The 15,183-nt window shown below is 40.4% G+C and overlaps 1 protein-coding gene across 18 annotated transcripts in view; it reads right to left on the reverse strand.

The window, feature by feature from the left end:
* MECOM (MDS1 and EVI1 complex locus) overlaps positions 1-15,183 on the reverse strand; it is a 259,851-nt gene that overhangs the window by 28,462 nt on the left and 216,206 nt on the right. For 7 of the 18 annotated variants that reach the window (XM_033150597.1, XM_033150598.1, XM_033150611.1 and 4 more), the window contains exons 7-10: positions 12,614-12,667; positions 6,646-8,008; positions 6,320-6,406; positions 4,210-4,297 (exon numbers count right to left, since the gene is read on the reverse strand). In XM_033150597.1, coding sequence (XP_033006488.1) covers positions 4,210-4,297; positions 6,320-6,406; positions 6,646-8,008; positions 12,614-12,667 — 1,592 coding nt within the window. The remainder of the gene's footprint in view (positions 1-4,209; positions 4,298-6,319; positions 6,407-6,645; positions 8,009-12,613; positions 12,668-15,183) is intronic. The other 11 variants (XM_033150607.1, XM_033150605.1, XM_033150604.1 and 8 more) reach the window with 6 other exon arrangements.

Genomic DNA, 15,183 nt, shown 5'->3' on the forward strand with positions numbered 1-15,183 from the left:
CTTAGGCCCAAGGCGAGCTTTTGCAGAAATCCTGCATTTTATTTTATTTAAAATCTTTATATACTGCTTTATATTTTAAAAAATATCCAAAGCAGTGTACAACACAGAATTACAAAGCAACAAAAACAATAATCCAAAGATGCCTCTTGGAGCAAACACCTTTTTACTACATGCTTAAAACATAATGCAGTTTATGCAAGCCTAATTTCCTAGGTAGGCAAAGACCTCTATACCTGTTGAATACAAGACAGAATACCAGTGGCTGTGGTGCCTCCACAAGAGTCCCATCTGCTGATTTCAATGAGTTGGGCAATCTATATGGGAGAAGGCACTCTTTCGGATACATTTGTTCAGGGCTTTATAAGCTAACAGCGAAACCTCAAACCAGGCTCAGTAGCAAATTGACAGCCAATGCACTTGCCTCTGCTATGTTCACAGTATGCTCACAATATGCAACTCCACTGAGCAGCCATGCTACCGCATTCTGTACTGGCTGCAGCTTCTGAACCAGCCTTGGGATGAGCCCTGCAAAGGCTACACTGCAGTAATCCAATGCTGAGATTACCCAATGCATGAGTCACTATGGCTAAGCTATCCTTGTCCAGGAACCATCATAGCTACTGCACCAGCCAAACCTGGTAAAAGGCACTCCTAGTCCTAGCCACGATGGTCACTTTGGTCTCTAGTAACAACAATGGAACCATTTCAGAGGGAGTGCACCCCCGCCTCCAGAACAGGTGACTTATTTCCTTGACCTGCTTACTTACAGAGCCGTCATCACACTGGCCCTCATCCATCCCACAACTACATCCAGGCACTGAGTTGGGTCCTGAAAATCAGTACTATCCAAGAGTTCCTACAGCTGGGTTACTGTGGATCCCTCTAGTTCAAGATGGGGATATTAGTGACTAGGCAGTAGTTGTCATACACCAACAGGTTCAAGGTGGGTTTCTTGAGGAATGGTGGCACAACCAGCTCATCACCACACCCTGAACCCACTTGGTCATAGTCCTTATAGTAACTTCCTGCCTAGTCCTTATCAGTCGAGAGCAGCAGGGATCAAGAAAGCACATGATTAGTAGCACTGCTGCAGGCACCTTGTTCATGTCTTCAATGCCTCAGTAACTGCAACAGACCCCACAAAGTAAGATCAGCTGATGCACTGGACATCTCAGTGGGATCTGCAACAAAATTATAGTCCATGTTGCTGCAGATGCAACCAATTTTATTCTCAAAGTTCGCTGGAGATGGTTTTGATGTTCCCTGGACCACCCTGAACAGCTCTGTAGCCCACTTGCTTGTGGATGCATACAGTGGAGGCGGCAAAATAAGCTATTCTCTGCCATGCAACAGGCATGATTATGTGTTCTAGCAAGTGTTTGGTTGGCCTCACAGTTGTCCAGTCTACTTCATTTCTTGCAGCTCACTGGAGTCCCTGGGAGCAATGCAGGCTCCACAGTGCTGAAGATGGCACATAGCAATCATTTTTATGGCATTCTTTCCATCATACGTGAAGGTATAAGAACTATTTCTCGTGAGTTCCCCCATGTGAACAGTTCAAAAGCTATGTCAAAGAGCAATCACTTTATATAGAAGGGAGTTTTTTGCTAGCATCCTCATGACAAAACATAAATTGTAACTAGGATCTCATACTCTAGCTACTGCTTTATTCTGGCTCTCAAAAAACAATTAGAACATATGGAATGCTTAACTCACCATCGAATGGTGATAAGAGGAGTAACAAAGAAAGATGGGTTTGACTCCATATTGTCTTGATTTATATCGTTTATTAACAATAGTACAGTAATCTCCCTTTCGCAGCAGCCACTATGGAGAAAATATCTCAAGGCTCTAGACTGAGGTATACCCTGTGGATGTGAGCTTAATCTGTAAAGTAAAAGATTTTCCAAGTCTGTTTTGATGCCATGATGATGACTGCATATGAGACTTAACATCTGTGCATGCATTAGTCCTGGAAGGAAACACTTTATGCTTCGGCAACTTTTTTGATTTTAAATTCAAAATACCCAATTGTGATACTAGGGTTGTGCCTGGAGCCTCATGCATGCAAAAAATAAAATATAAAAACACTGCCAAGCCCCATTCTGTGCCTAATAAGCATGGGACCCCTTTGCCCGGCAGCGCTATGGCCCATAGATTGCAGCCAATTCTGCTGCAACCTCTGTGTGATGGGCTCATAGGAAAAAGCTGTCCCATGAGCCCTTGCTGAAGAGGGGAGGGGAAAGCCTATGTAAGGCCGCTTCCCCTGGAGCTCACAGCCATTTTGCTTTGAGAGCTTCCTGCCCACTCACCCTTGGGATAGAGCAGTGCTTTTTTCTGGGGGGACGCAAAGGGACGCATACCCCTAAATATTTTGTGAAACTAAGTTTGGCCTCATTGAGGGGCAGTATTTCAATATGAATAAGAAAATGAGAGTACCCCTAAAAAATTTTTTAGAAAAAAAGCACTGGCATAGAGCCTTCACTGAGCAATTTTGGGTTGCTGGTTGGCAGTAGGAAAGGATTTCTTTCTTTCTTTCTTTCTTTCTTTCTTTCTTTCTTTCTTTCTCTCTCTCTTTCTCTCTCTCTTTCTCCCTCTCCCTCCCTGATTGGCACTTGGTTGGCTTTCCCCCCACCTTTCCCTCAGTGAAATGATGGCTTTCCTTTGTTAGGCGGAAGAACATTGTATGAGAGCAGAAATGGCATTGGTCAGGATCAACATAGTCAACAACATAGTGGGGAGGGGCTCATAAGAGGCCTGAAGGGAGGATGCAACCCCAACCGTGGGTTTGGTATATGCCCGGTTGGTATCTGCACCCTTGCTTGCTTGGCTTGCACCACGGCAAGGTTCAACACTGGCCGACTCCCATTGTGCAGGTCTGGAGCGAGCCAAACCCAGCAGATCCATCCCATCAACATGAGGCTTGTAGAATGATGAACTGATCCAGGGACCCAATGTCATGCCAACCCTTGCCCTGTCTGCTACTGTCAATAAAGATTTGACCTGATTCTATCCCATTACTGTTGTACATTCTGGCTATTTTGCTGATCTCATGGGTTACATAATGTACTGCATCCCTATAATTTTGTCCTGAAATGTCCTAAGCCAGGTTTCAGTTAGTATAAACCATGCATTCTTTATCCACTTATTGGTAGATTCTTATGAAATAAATCTTGCCTGAATGCCAGCCTATACTAATTTTTGTAATGTTATGGACTACCACACAGTTGCTGACGGAAGTTCTCGTAACCTTCTCCTCTGCTCTTGGCCATGCTTGCTAAGCTGCGCATAATCATTTGCAACAGTAGAACAGTGGCTTTCTACAGTACTGTGAAGCGTTCTGTTAAAAGGAGGTTAACAATCATATTGGTGTTTGCCTATAGTGTTATAAATGAAACATAGCATTAGAAATTAGAATTCCAAGATCCTAGACCTTTGTTTAGGCTACTAAACTAGCACAGCCAGAAGAAGCCACCCTGACCTGACAAAACAAAAATGGTGAAGTCTATGCAAGCAGTGCTCAATTTTATCTCGTGCATCAAGAAGTTACAAAGGTTATGTATTAAGCCATATTCCTGTGGCTTAGAAACAAAATAGACCCTAAACCTGTGACTGAGCCTGTCTGTCACGCAGTTGGGTTGAGCATTTTTACCCCCTGGCAAATACCAGAAGTTGCTCCCTGTTGACATATCTTGAAAAATTGAGAAGTAGACATATGGTGGATCAGTCATATTATCATTTCACCAGGTGCTTTTGTTTGGCATAACTGCATAAGAACTTAGTTTAACAAGCACATCGCCTTGAAAATAGAGGCTAGAAATTCAGGGCGGTGCTTTGGGTGTGCCCGGCATTTTGCTCATGCCAGTCTGCATAGTGCGACTTCTGGGCATTTTTCTTAGAGGTATTCATGCCAGATGAAAGACCTCTTCCAGTACACCCTAAGGGGCTTCTCTTGTGGCATCTGAGACACACAACTCCAAAATTCCACTGGGCATGTGGACACAGTTGCACTGTTCTCTTGAAGTCTTCCTGGAAAACATTGTGAAAAGTAAAACAATGCTACGTGGTTTGTTTCTCCCTGCTCACTAAAACTTGTATGTTGTAGGAAATCCGAGAATGACTAAGATTCCCGTTGTTCCTGTGCACCTGCGTCTATGGCTTGACATGTTTGTTTATCATCACAACATCTTGATTATAAAAAATACTTACTTGTGGGTGGAATAAGAATCCCGGGGATGGTCTCAAGTACTTTTCTTTTAAAGCTTCAAGTGGGTCAGTTAGCTTTCTTTTTTCTACTCTGTAAATGTTAAAATAAGAATGTTCTTGTGATGACGCAGTCTCACATATGGATAACTATTTGATAACTTGGATTCAGAACGAGAGGGAAAACTTCTCAGGCACAAAGATCAAAGACAAGGAGGTGCAATTCACTATGCTCATTAATGCCAATGAGGCTGGTGGGCACCCCTTAAAAAACTACGCCAACAACTCTGGAAACATTCCAGTTTCAAGTATCTACTATTATGCACAACAGAAACTGCTGAGTGGTCTGAGCACAGTTATCAAAACCATAACTATATTATCAAAACTACAGAGTTGAAATGGCCAATTTTCTATGGAACAAAATCAAATATTAAAAACAAAGAGAATTGGACTGAAAATATTTATATGAAACATTTATTATTATTTTACTATTAATAATATCTGCTTTTGAAGTATGGGAAATGAGTTCCAAATATGTCAGCATCGACACTCACCACTTCAAATACAAAATACATCTATTTCTATATTCATATTTTCTCCCCCCAAAATAGGATTATGGTTTTTTTGTAACTCATCATGAAGGTCTGCCAGGTTTATATCATGTCAGTATTGGCTAACTGTTTAAAGAATGAGAGGATTTTTTGTTTTACATTTGGAAGTTGTAAATTAGTTAAATTGTGCCAAGTGACTGAAGCAGCAAATTCCATAGTAGACAAATACTACAGAAATAAACAAAACGGGGGGGGGGTAATTTTACAGGGATGCTATATTTATTTAGGTCTAAATCCCATGAATGAATATCCAGATGTGATATTCGAAAACAGCAAGTTGGCGTCATTCAGCACTTGTTCATAAACGTAGGCCAGTTTTTCCCAAACTTTATTCTTTTAAAATATAAAAATAAAATGTTCCTTTCCCTGTTTAACCTGAAGAGCATAGTTGTAGAATATGTAAGAGTAAAAATTACTCACTCCCTGTGTTTCTGCATGAGTCACTGATCTGGGTATGTCTCCTGGTGGGAAAGAAGCAAGGCCAGAGAAGTGACTCAAGCACAGGCAGATTGGAGGCCCCTCTGAGGGTGGGTAATTCTGCTGCCATGTCTACATTGTGGATGAATGAGTTTCTCCATTAGAGAGAGAGTGCCATCCAAAGCAGAGGTTCATTGAAAGGATGTTAAGCCACAGCAGTAAATCATGCAGATATGCAGTGATCTCTCTGCTCTGTGGGTGGGTTATTGAAGGCTTTAATTAAAGAGCCTTTAATTATTTAATTAATTTAGACAACTCTTGCTGTACGGTACCGTGTGCTGGCATATTACGTGGGAATGAACACCTTAGGCAGCCGGCAGCCGTTATTGTCCCTTGTCCAATTGCGTTTTGTTTAGATTTTTGTTCATCTGTTCTTGTGGTACGCTTTGCTCCGTTGCAACACGTACACATGTACAGCTGTACACCAATAGAAGTCAATATACTCATGGGAAACACACTAGTCTGCATTGTCACGGGGCAGGTAGAATACTTCCACTCATGAGGAAACTGTATTTGGGTACAGCTGCATGCCTGATGATAGATCCATCAGTCTTGGGCTCTTACTTAAAAAGAAAACTTGGCTAGCCTGCCATTCGAAGTGGCAAACTTGGGGGAACAATTTATTGTATTGTCTTTACAGAGATCACAGGAAAGACAGTACCCATTCAATGTAGCAAATTTAAAAAAACTATTTAATGAAAACCCAAAAAAATCTCTTAATCAGGGATATCAAATTGAATTGGTTTGAATGCACCAGCTCTTTCTGGTGTCTCCCTGGATATATCCAGAAAATAGCATATATTGCTATTTCCCTTTGGAATGATTGTTCTATTGTCCTGTGTTCAATAAGATATCCGAACACACTAAGTAATATTTACTATTATTATTTCATTGCTATATTATTATTTATCATGCAGTTCCTTTGGCATTAGTTGTAATACTCTGCACAGCAGAGTGCAACAAACACTTCCCAATAATTAAAAACAAATCAGTAGATTACTTGATTGTAAATAAAGGCAGAATTTTACCCTTGAGTTCCACGTTGTGTTGCTATGGTACAACGTGTTTTGAGTTCTTGAGTGAAACACCTTTGATTGCAGTGGAGGTCGACGTTCCTAGTTTGCAAACAAAAGCTGGATTTGACTGCCAATTTTTAAATACATTATTTTTTTCTGAAGGGAAAATTGCTTCAAATATAATAATTATTTTGTATTAAGAGAATAAATGTTTAAAAATTCCCAGTCCCTAAGCTGCATTCATTCAAATTTCAACTATTTGTGCATTTTATTACAATAAATGACTGAGGATCATAGGCCATTTGGGCCATCTGTATAGCTTGTTTCATGTGTATTACCTGTAAATGGGATCCATAAAGAAAGGTGTTGGCCTTGCATGTTGCAAAGAGATGTCTGATGACTTCCTTGATTCAAGATCAACATCTCCTTTCTTTCCTCCAAACACATGGTTTTTCCGAGGCTCAGTCTGTTTTGTACCACTAGCTCGACTTCTGCTGCCCATACTCAAATCTAGAGGCTGGTCCTGGTTGGTCACTGATGGAGCTGCTGGTTTTGAGGTTATAGGAGTAAGTGGTTTCTCCTCCTTACGTTTAGTGGTAAGGTCAAAGGGAGACTCGGAGTTTCCCTTTAAGATCTTCTTTGCTTCACCTGGCGATTGGGGTTCCATTTTCAAAGGTAACGGTCTCAAGTCTCTATCAGGAAATGGGTACATTGACTGAGAGAATGCTGGAAAAAATGGGAGGGGAAACATGGAAGGGTAAGGTAAGGCTCCAACCTTTTTGTCCTGTAGCCCCACAAGTCCTGTCGAACCAAAGTATTTTTCAGCAATAGAGGCAATGGCCTTTATAGAATCATTCACAGCTCCTGACACCGCAGTTTGCTCCTCTAAAGATGGTGAGAAGATGGAATGATTGCTGTATTCTTTCTTATTATTTACGGAAGCCAAATTCTGCAGAGAGTTTACTTTGTCTTTGAACATTTTACCATTTTCTTTACATTTCTCTTTATCACTTTCAATGTCACTTTCCAGATCAGAGCCAGAGGTGGTCTCCAGGTCACTCCCACTGGGGGTACTGACATCATCAAGGTCACTACTCTCTGACTGGTCACTGATCTTTTCATGTGGCCTCTCTTCGGAGGACCTTTCTGGTTGAAGCTCCACTGGCTTATTTTCACTTAGGTTAGGTGGGTGCTTATTTAGTGCCTTCAAAATATCCTGGGTAGCTGGCAGTGTCTGAGGATGTGTCATGAGGGGACTTTGACTTTTGATTGATTGGTCTGCGTTTGGAAGTCCTTTAACAGGAGAACTAGCAGGTATCAAAGGTGGCCTGTGGTACAAGCCTGAAGGAAACAGACCAGGGAAGCTAAAAGAAAATCCAGGAGCTGTTGGAAAGGTAAGACCAGCTGGATGCCTATTGGCACCAAAATAGTCAGCAAGGCCCGGATTTGCATGATTCATATTAACCATGGAAGATTTATCCATAGCTGGGGTTCCAGGAAGTGATATGCCTTGGCCAAAAAATCCTCCTGCCGCAAAATGGTTCTTGCCCTCACAAAATCTCCTGTGTTTATTTAAGGAAGACGTAGTGCTGAACATTTGTCCACAGTCTTTGCACTTGATTTGGGTTCTGCAATCAGCATGCATACGCTTATGACGGCAAAGGTTTGAAAACTGAGTATAGGACTTATGGCAGACCTCACCTGTGTGTAAACAACAACAACAAAAAATCTCAGGATTTAAAGTAATTTTTTCTGTTCCTCCTCCCCACACCACATTCAGTCCCACCCAGCTGCTTTAAACTGAGCATCTGAAGTCTCTTACACTTTTAGAAAACCCACTTAAGAGCTCATTCCTAAACATGTTTACTCAGAAATAAGACCCACTGAGTTCAATGGAATTTATATCCTTATATATGCAACTATGACTGCAACCAGCATTCCTATGTGCATACACTTAAGAGTAAGCCCCATCTAACACTGTCTTTTGGTTTGAATGGGTCTGTTCTGAGTATGACCAACAATGGATAGCACCAAGACCTTAAACATGTCTAGGGGCTGCATTGTTAGTCAGACATCTGAAAGGATAAGTCTGAGTGCAGATTACATGTAAAAAAGACTGTCACAACCACCAAAACAAGGAATCCAGTTAGGCAAATATAATGAGAATCAGAAAATGAAAATCCCCACATTTCTTTCCCTTTTTTTAAAAAAAATCAACATTAGTATCATATTATTTTATTGTCCATAATATTTGACAGCCTTTGAGTATTTATGTGCATTGACCAGGATCCAGAAAAATCCATGTGCATGCACCTGAAACCCCCGTCGTCCTTCCAATTCAGCAGTCCCCTACTTGCAAGTTGAGAAGAAATACAAAAATGTTATGTGCAAGCCAATCTTTTGCACATACGTGGAGTTCTGGATTATGGTCACTGCTTTATAGTACAATGATATCTAGAGACATAAGACATAATTGCAGAAGAGAATACCATATTGACCCCAGAAACACTTGCGTATGCATGAGTAACTTGACCCCGTGGTTTGCGCCATTATTTTGATTGCACAAGCATATAAAGTTACTTTTATCTAAGAAAGTCTGAGCAAAAGTTACCACAGGTTTAGTGCTTTTGATATATACTGCATAACCATGATAGCTATACTGGACTGATTTCAGAAATAAGGTACTGTGGTTGTATATGTGCACCATGAACAAACAATACATTTTCCATGCTAATTTCTACAATTGGAACAATTCCTGTGGTCATTTACTAAAACAAATCTGCATTCAGAACAACAAGTGTGTGCTCTTGGCAGGGCCTTGCTAACACAGGTATGTGATAAGTTTTCTTCAAAATCAGCGCAAATGCAAGGAGGACCTGCAACAAAACATTGCTGTTTGTGGGATGCTGCCGTAAAAGATTTCAGTCATTCCATTCTCCTTCCAGTTTTGTGTCTTCCTTGGTTGTTACTTAACATTCCGTGATCACTGACCACACTTAGTAGGCTTTGCACTGTTAGGAGGGGTCCCCTCCTGCTTAGGGTTTTCCCCTAAAACACAACAAAAAACATACTTCTGAAAACCTTACAAGTTCCTGGCTGATTCCTCTCTTTTGTATGGGAATATAATTGGCACGCACAGCCTGAAAATTGATGAGCCTGCAATAAAATGTTGCAGCATGGGGTGTTGCAGTCAGTCATCCATACCCTTGTCCAGGATTATACCGCTCCATTTCCCCTCCAACTCGGTTTTCTATCTCCTCTACCCCAACAAATCAGTCAGTATTCCATGGCCCCTGAACATGTTGAATTCTCACTGAGCTTATTGAGGGTTTTTTCCCCGTCAAGGTTTTCTGTCCTTCTGCAAATTCGCTGACACTTCCTTTCTGGGTGTGGATGGTGCCACTTTGGCTATATACCATCACTCACCTCTAAACTCTAAATAGTGGGTATGGTTATTATCCTTATACATTAAAACTCAGCTTCCTCCAGTAAAGAGTTGAACAGTTTAACTTTTGCTCAGTTTGCGTTATATCACAGGCTCTTGCCCTTCACACATCAAAGCCATACAACAATGCATATTGTGCATTCTGAGACCTTCTTAACAATTATTTTAGTGGTTTCAGACAGGCTGACATAATTTACAATGGCTCTATTTTAAGCCTGCAAAGGAAACTGAATTGAATGTATCCCATCCTGCACTCTTGGTTCCCATGAACTATAATCACGTCCTCTGACTTCCATGTACACCGTGGCTGATGCTAACCTTCCTGCTCTTATAAAGCTTATCCTTGAGAACCTGCCCGCTTGTTGTCTGTCTTAAATGTTTACCCTGTAGCTATCTGTTCCCATCACAACAACAAAGACTTCCATTGTCTGAGAAGGCCCTGATTCCACCTGTCTGGCTCAGATGAGTTGCCTTGCTGATATCTATCAGACAACAGCTAGAGTAACAGTTGCAGGGTTGGGTGCAAGCCAAAGAAATGTACAATTCAGGAAGAATGTTATTGCTCTGTATCAGCCAGGGTTCCTGTAAGATACCTTTCATTCATAAGGAATGCTCCAGCCCCCAAAAAATGTATTAACAAAAAAAATTACTCACACGAGAACAGTAGCAGGATTAATTTAATCTTTCTAAGTGTGAGGGATTCTCCCTTTATTTGGAGAAAATATCACACAGATTGGAGAAACATCTGGAATTTTTTCTAAATTAAATTCTTGGATCTGTGAATTTAATTTGGAATATTTATTGCTTTTAAAGCCCAATGCAGATGACATTCCTCTATCACAGTGTTCAGGACTTCTAATAGTGAAGTTGCTATTGATTTGTATGGTATCCAACTTGCAATCCTATAAATCTTCTTATTATTGAACTTAATGGGCCTTGCTTCTGAACAGAATTGTATGGGATTGCACAGTAAAGAAATGCACAGGTTCTTAACTGATTCACATAATGGTCTGAAGGCACATGGTACAGCTGCATTGCTGAAATTTACTAAATAGATCTTGGCCAGAGTCATATCCAGGTGAGGGACTTTGAGCTCTTGTAGAAAAGACAGAATACAAGTTTAACAAAAAAAAAGTAATAGATTTGATACGCAAGCAGGAAGACTTCTACTATATACAGAGGTACTCAGTTGTTCCCTTTCTATAATAGGCTGGCACTTATTTACACATGAAAATACATCAGAGATATACAAATATAAAATGGCTTTCATGCCTAGCAATATGAGACACAGCTGACATAGTGGTTAAAATTTAAAACTAAGCAGACAACAATACTACCAGTTGAGATGAGTAGTTCTTAATGGCCTTCACCACAAGGCAAGATTAACTGGCAGGGCAAACATTCACTTTTAAAATTATAGCCAAAATCATTAATGAATCCATTAAACTGCAGCACACTAATACATTGATACAATGGAGAGAGGATAGGAGACCCCTTGCAGATTCCATTATGTAACCTATTGTTATCAGTAGCCATAAATGTTCAAGATCTGCATAATGGCCCCAGTTCAGGTTGGCCCCATCTCCTGATTCAGCAGTTATGTCTGGGATAATAGCAAGAGGCAGAATGAGGAAACAAGTACACCAGATCACTTTGCGCTATAGTAATTCCTTCCCTCATTTGGCAGTTCTCTCTGCCACTATAAAAAGAACTGTCCTAATCTCCAGCTTGGGACATACAGGCTTCACCATTCACTTCCATGGAACAGGGCGGCTTTCTACACAATGCCATTTGCACAAACGGAATCCTCTCTCCAATTACAATGGATGGAAAAGGTCTTATGGCCCAGAACCCTGACACTCAGAATAAGTTTGGGCAGTAGGGCTGTGCATTGTCGCCACCAGTCAGGTGATGCTTTCAGTAGTTCATCACAGAGATAATCCTAAATTTATATTGACAGAATTGTTGGGTTTTGGTTAAATTAGTGAATGATGTAGCTGTGCATAAAGTTAGGACTGGAAACCAACTATTTAAAACAGAAGAACGGTTTGGGTGGATCAAACTAAGTCTCTCAAGGCTGCAGTAGCCAATTAAATGCCTCAGGAAGCTCACAGGAAAGGTTGTGATGGTAATGGTCATTCATTATTGTTTGCCTTCAATCTATGGTAATCAGAAGCTCACAATAACAGAGAGCGTAAAAGAAAACATAGGATGCATTCATTTGAATTCTTGTGACAAAGACAGCGTTGAAATGGAGATGAACGTATTTTTGTGCAAGTAAATAGAATGAAAGTGCTTTAAAATTTGGCATGGGTGGAAAAGGATTGCCTAATGTATGGTAGAATGTGAAGAGACCAATAAGCTTCATTCATAATGTAGCATACGAATCCCACTCCAACCCTGGCAGTCCCTTTAACTTCAATATACATTTTTACTTAAAACTAAGCCTATATATTAACTATTACAGGAGTGGATCTACAGTGGGACATTTTCTATTCCACCTTGATAAGCCCTTATATTCTATAACTTTACATTCTTATATTCTATAACCTTACATTTGCTTTAAATTGCCAAGCCAGGGGTCTTATTTCCCGGCCTCTATGTTTTTTAACACCGTCTTGACTCTGCACTCATCTAACCATTGCAATCCTTCCCACACCAGCGTACCAAATACATTATAATCCATCAATGACTTAAGCATTTAGGACCAAGAAATTAGCTAGAAGTGAAGTTCGCATATTTTCTGCTTATTAAACACGTGACTGTTAAGTGCTATTTTTAATGCATTGCTGTCTATTCCAACATGTGGTTTCTATTTGAGCAAGCTGGAGGTTTTATGAAGGCAGGCAGTGTGTAATTACCTTTGTGTTGGTGAGTTGGTGTTGGTGAGTTTGCTCCCAAGCCAGGGCGGCATACTGTAACGAGAGACAGTTGCCATAAACAGACTGAGAAGGTACAGCATGGTGTGTGGCCTTTTTGCTGGGAATCAGATCTCTCTGCTCTAGGTGACCCTCTACCCCCAGCCACAAGCGCTCAGAAAATCCTACCCTGACATGTGATCTTTAAATTCTTTTGTTCTGTAATTACATGGCAATTATTCATAATTGTCCTATGGTTTTTTCTGTCCATCATCCTTTACATTTGAAAAATCACAGTTGCTCTTTTGGTTACACTAGCAATTGCTGATTAATGAAAAAAGCAGGGAAGAAGCATTTTCCATGTGATTTAATTTGAAAAGAATGGCAGAGCATCTGAATTTTCTTTTAAAGAAAAGAAAAGAAAAGAAAAAAAGGAACTGGAGCCGCAGGGTATGAATGGTCCCTATATGGCTGGGAGCTATTGTTCACTAATTATTTTATTTTCACTAATATTAAAAAGACAGCCCTGTGATGTCAGGCAAGGGAACACAAATCTTTAAACAACGGTCATAACTGGGTCTGGTTAATTATGTTTTTGCTTGCTTAAATAAGTTGAAGCACAAATATATAAAAATATCAACCATTCCAGGAGCAGGACCACAGCCCTCTGAGGGATTCTTTTAAGCCATTAAAAATCATGTTGATATATTATTGAGACTCAAGGCTCACACAGATTCATTCTACTGCTCCCTTGATGAATGTATGGAGTATGTTCTCGTACACTGAAGAAGTTAATTCGAGAGCAACAGGAAGCTGCTCGTTGGTTCTCAAGAGTTTGAACCACAAGTCCCCATGGGCTGATATGAAATTGCAGGTTGGCCCCTCTCTCCATTAAACTGGCTTCCTGTTTGACCCCACACCTTCATGCTGTGTGTATCTGGATTCTGTGGTCCAGTAGTGCAATATAGCAAGCTTAAAAATTCTGTTAACTGATCCTTCCTTGGAAGCGCTTTGTACATTCAGTAGAAAGTAAAACCACATTATGCTGTTCGACCTGATGTCAGAACAAGAGGGGTAAAGCATGGATTTAGGAAGGATTCACATAACATTAATAGTGATCTGAACTTCCCACCGTGAGAGATGCAAGTCTTGAAATAAAGACATGCTACTTGCCTCGCCATTGGGTATAGGCAAGATTGTTTCATCAAAACATGGATTTATTTATTTTTTCTTTTAAAAAAGATGTTCAAGTCAGTCATCCATTCCTAGTTTTCTTTTAACATCTTAAAATGCTTTCCCCTCACATTCGAATAATCTATATTTCAATCTGCTTTCAGAGTCATCAGAATTGAGCCACAGACATTAAGTAGTTAATAATTTAGAATTAAGTAGCTAATTAAAAAAAACTACATAATTCTCAATTATTAACTACTCAGTGTAGTTGAGTACTAATGTCAAATTAATCAGCAGATTAATTTGCTAGCCCACGGATTAAAAATTGGCTATTTAATTACAATTACTAACATCATAATGATATTGATGACAGTGGGGCAGAAGGAAGATCCGTATTTATTTTCCATTTTTATGCTGTTTTTTATCCAAGGGGCTCTCAAGACAGCTTGATATAGCAATCATAAGAGCTCCCTGTGTGCGATGATTTACTTAATTTTAATTAGAGCAATCCCCTGAGGAAACAGTGTGCAGTGTTGGCATCACTGTGTCAAATTATTGCTGAGCATCTACTAATTGTCATCCAGTGCCTTAAGGTATCTTCCTGAATAGCATGCAATTGGTTGATTTGGGCAGCCATGAGATCTAACTTTAACAGCTGTGTTTATAGTGCTCTTTCTAAAGTTGGTCAATAGGATAAGGTAGCACATAGACTTTCCAATTGAAAATATTTTAGTGGAATAGAAGCCTGCAGTCAAAATATTGACTGCTCGTTTCAAATCAATATGTAAAATGCTATTCAGCCTCTCCACCAACAGACTTATTAGACCTGTTGTTCCGTCCCCCCCCCCTTGGGGGGCCAAATAAAATGAAACAATAACAATAAAAGACACATCTAGTACAATTCTCCTTTCAGGCTCTGCAGTGGTACCTCGACTTATGAATTTAATCCGTTCTGAATGCACATTCGTAGGTCGAAAGATTCGTAAGTCGAAAAAAGTGTACACTGGTAATGCACCCTTGGTTCCCTGGCCCACAGTTCCCAACCCAGTTTTCCCCCTTGGCTCCTCTTTCCTTCATTTACATATCTCAATCACCCAGTGTCTGAGTGCCCCACTTCCTCGGTCGATAGAGCATGAGACTCTTAATCTCAGGGTTGTAGGTTCAAGCCCCACATTGGGCAAAAAAATCCTGCACTGCAGGGGGTTGGACTTAGATGACCCTCATGGTACCTTCCAACTATGATTCTTAGATTCCTTTATCCACTCTCCTACAGAATTCCTATCCCTCAATAGCATACAGCCTTTCCTGATTTGCACACCTTTGTGTTTCTTCAGAGCCCACTCTTTCATTGTGTCCTTCTTGACTTGGTGCCCCTTTGTCCCTTTTCTTCAGGACTTCTC

This window comes from Lacerta agilis, chromosome 5 (assembly GCF_009819535.1).
Source record: "Lacerta agilis isolate rLacAgi1 chromosome 5, rLacAgi1.pri, whole genome shotgun sequence".
Lineage (NCBI taxonomy): Eukaryota > Metazoa > Chordata > Lepidosauria > Squamata > Lacertidae > Lacerta > Lacerta agilis.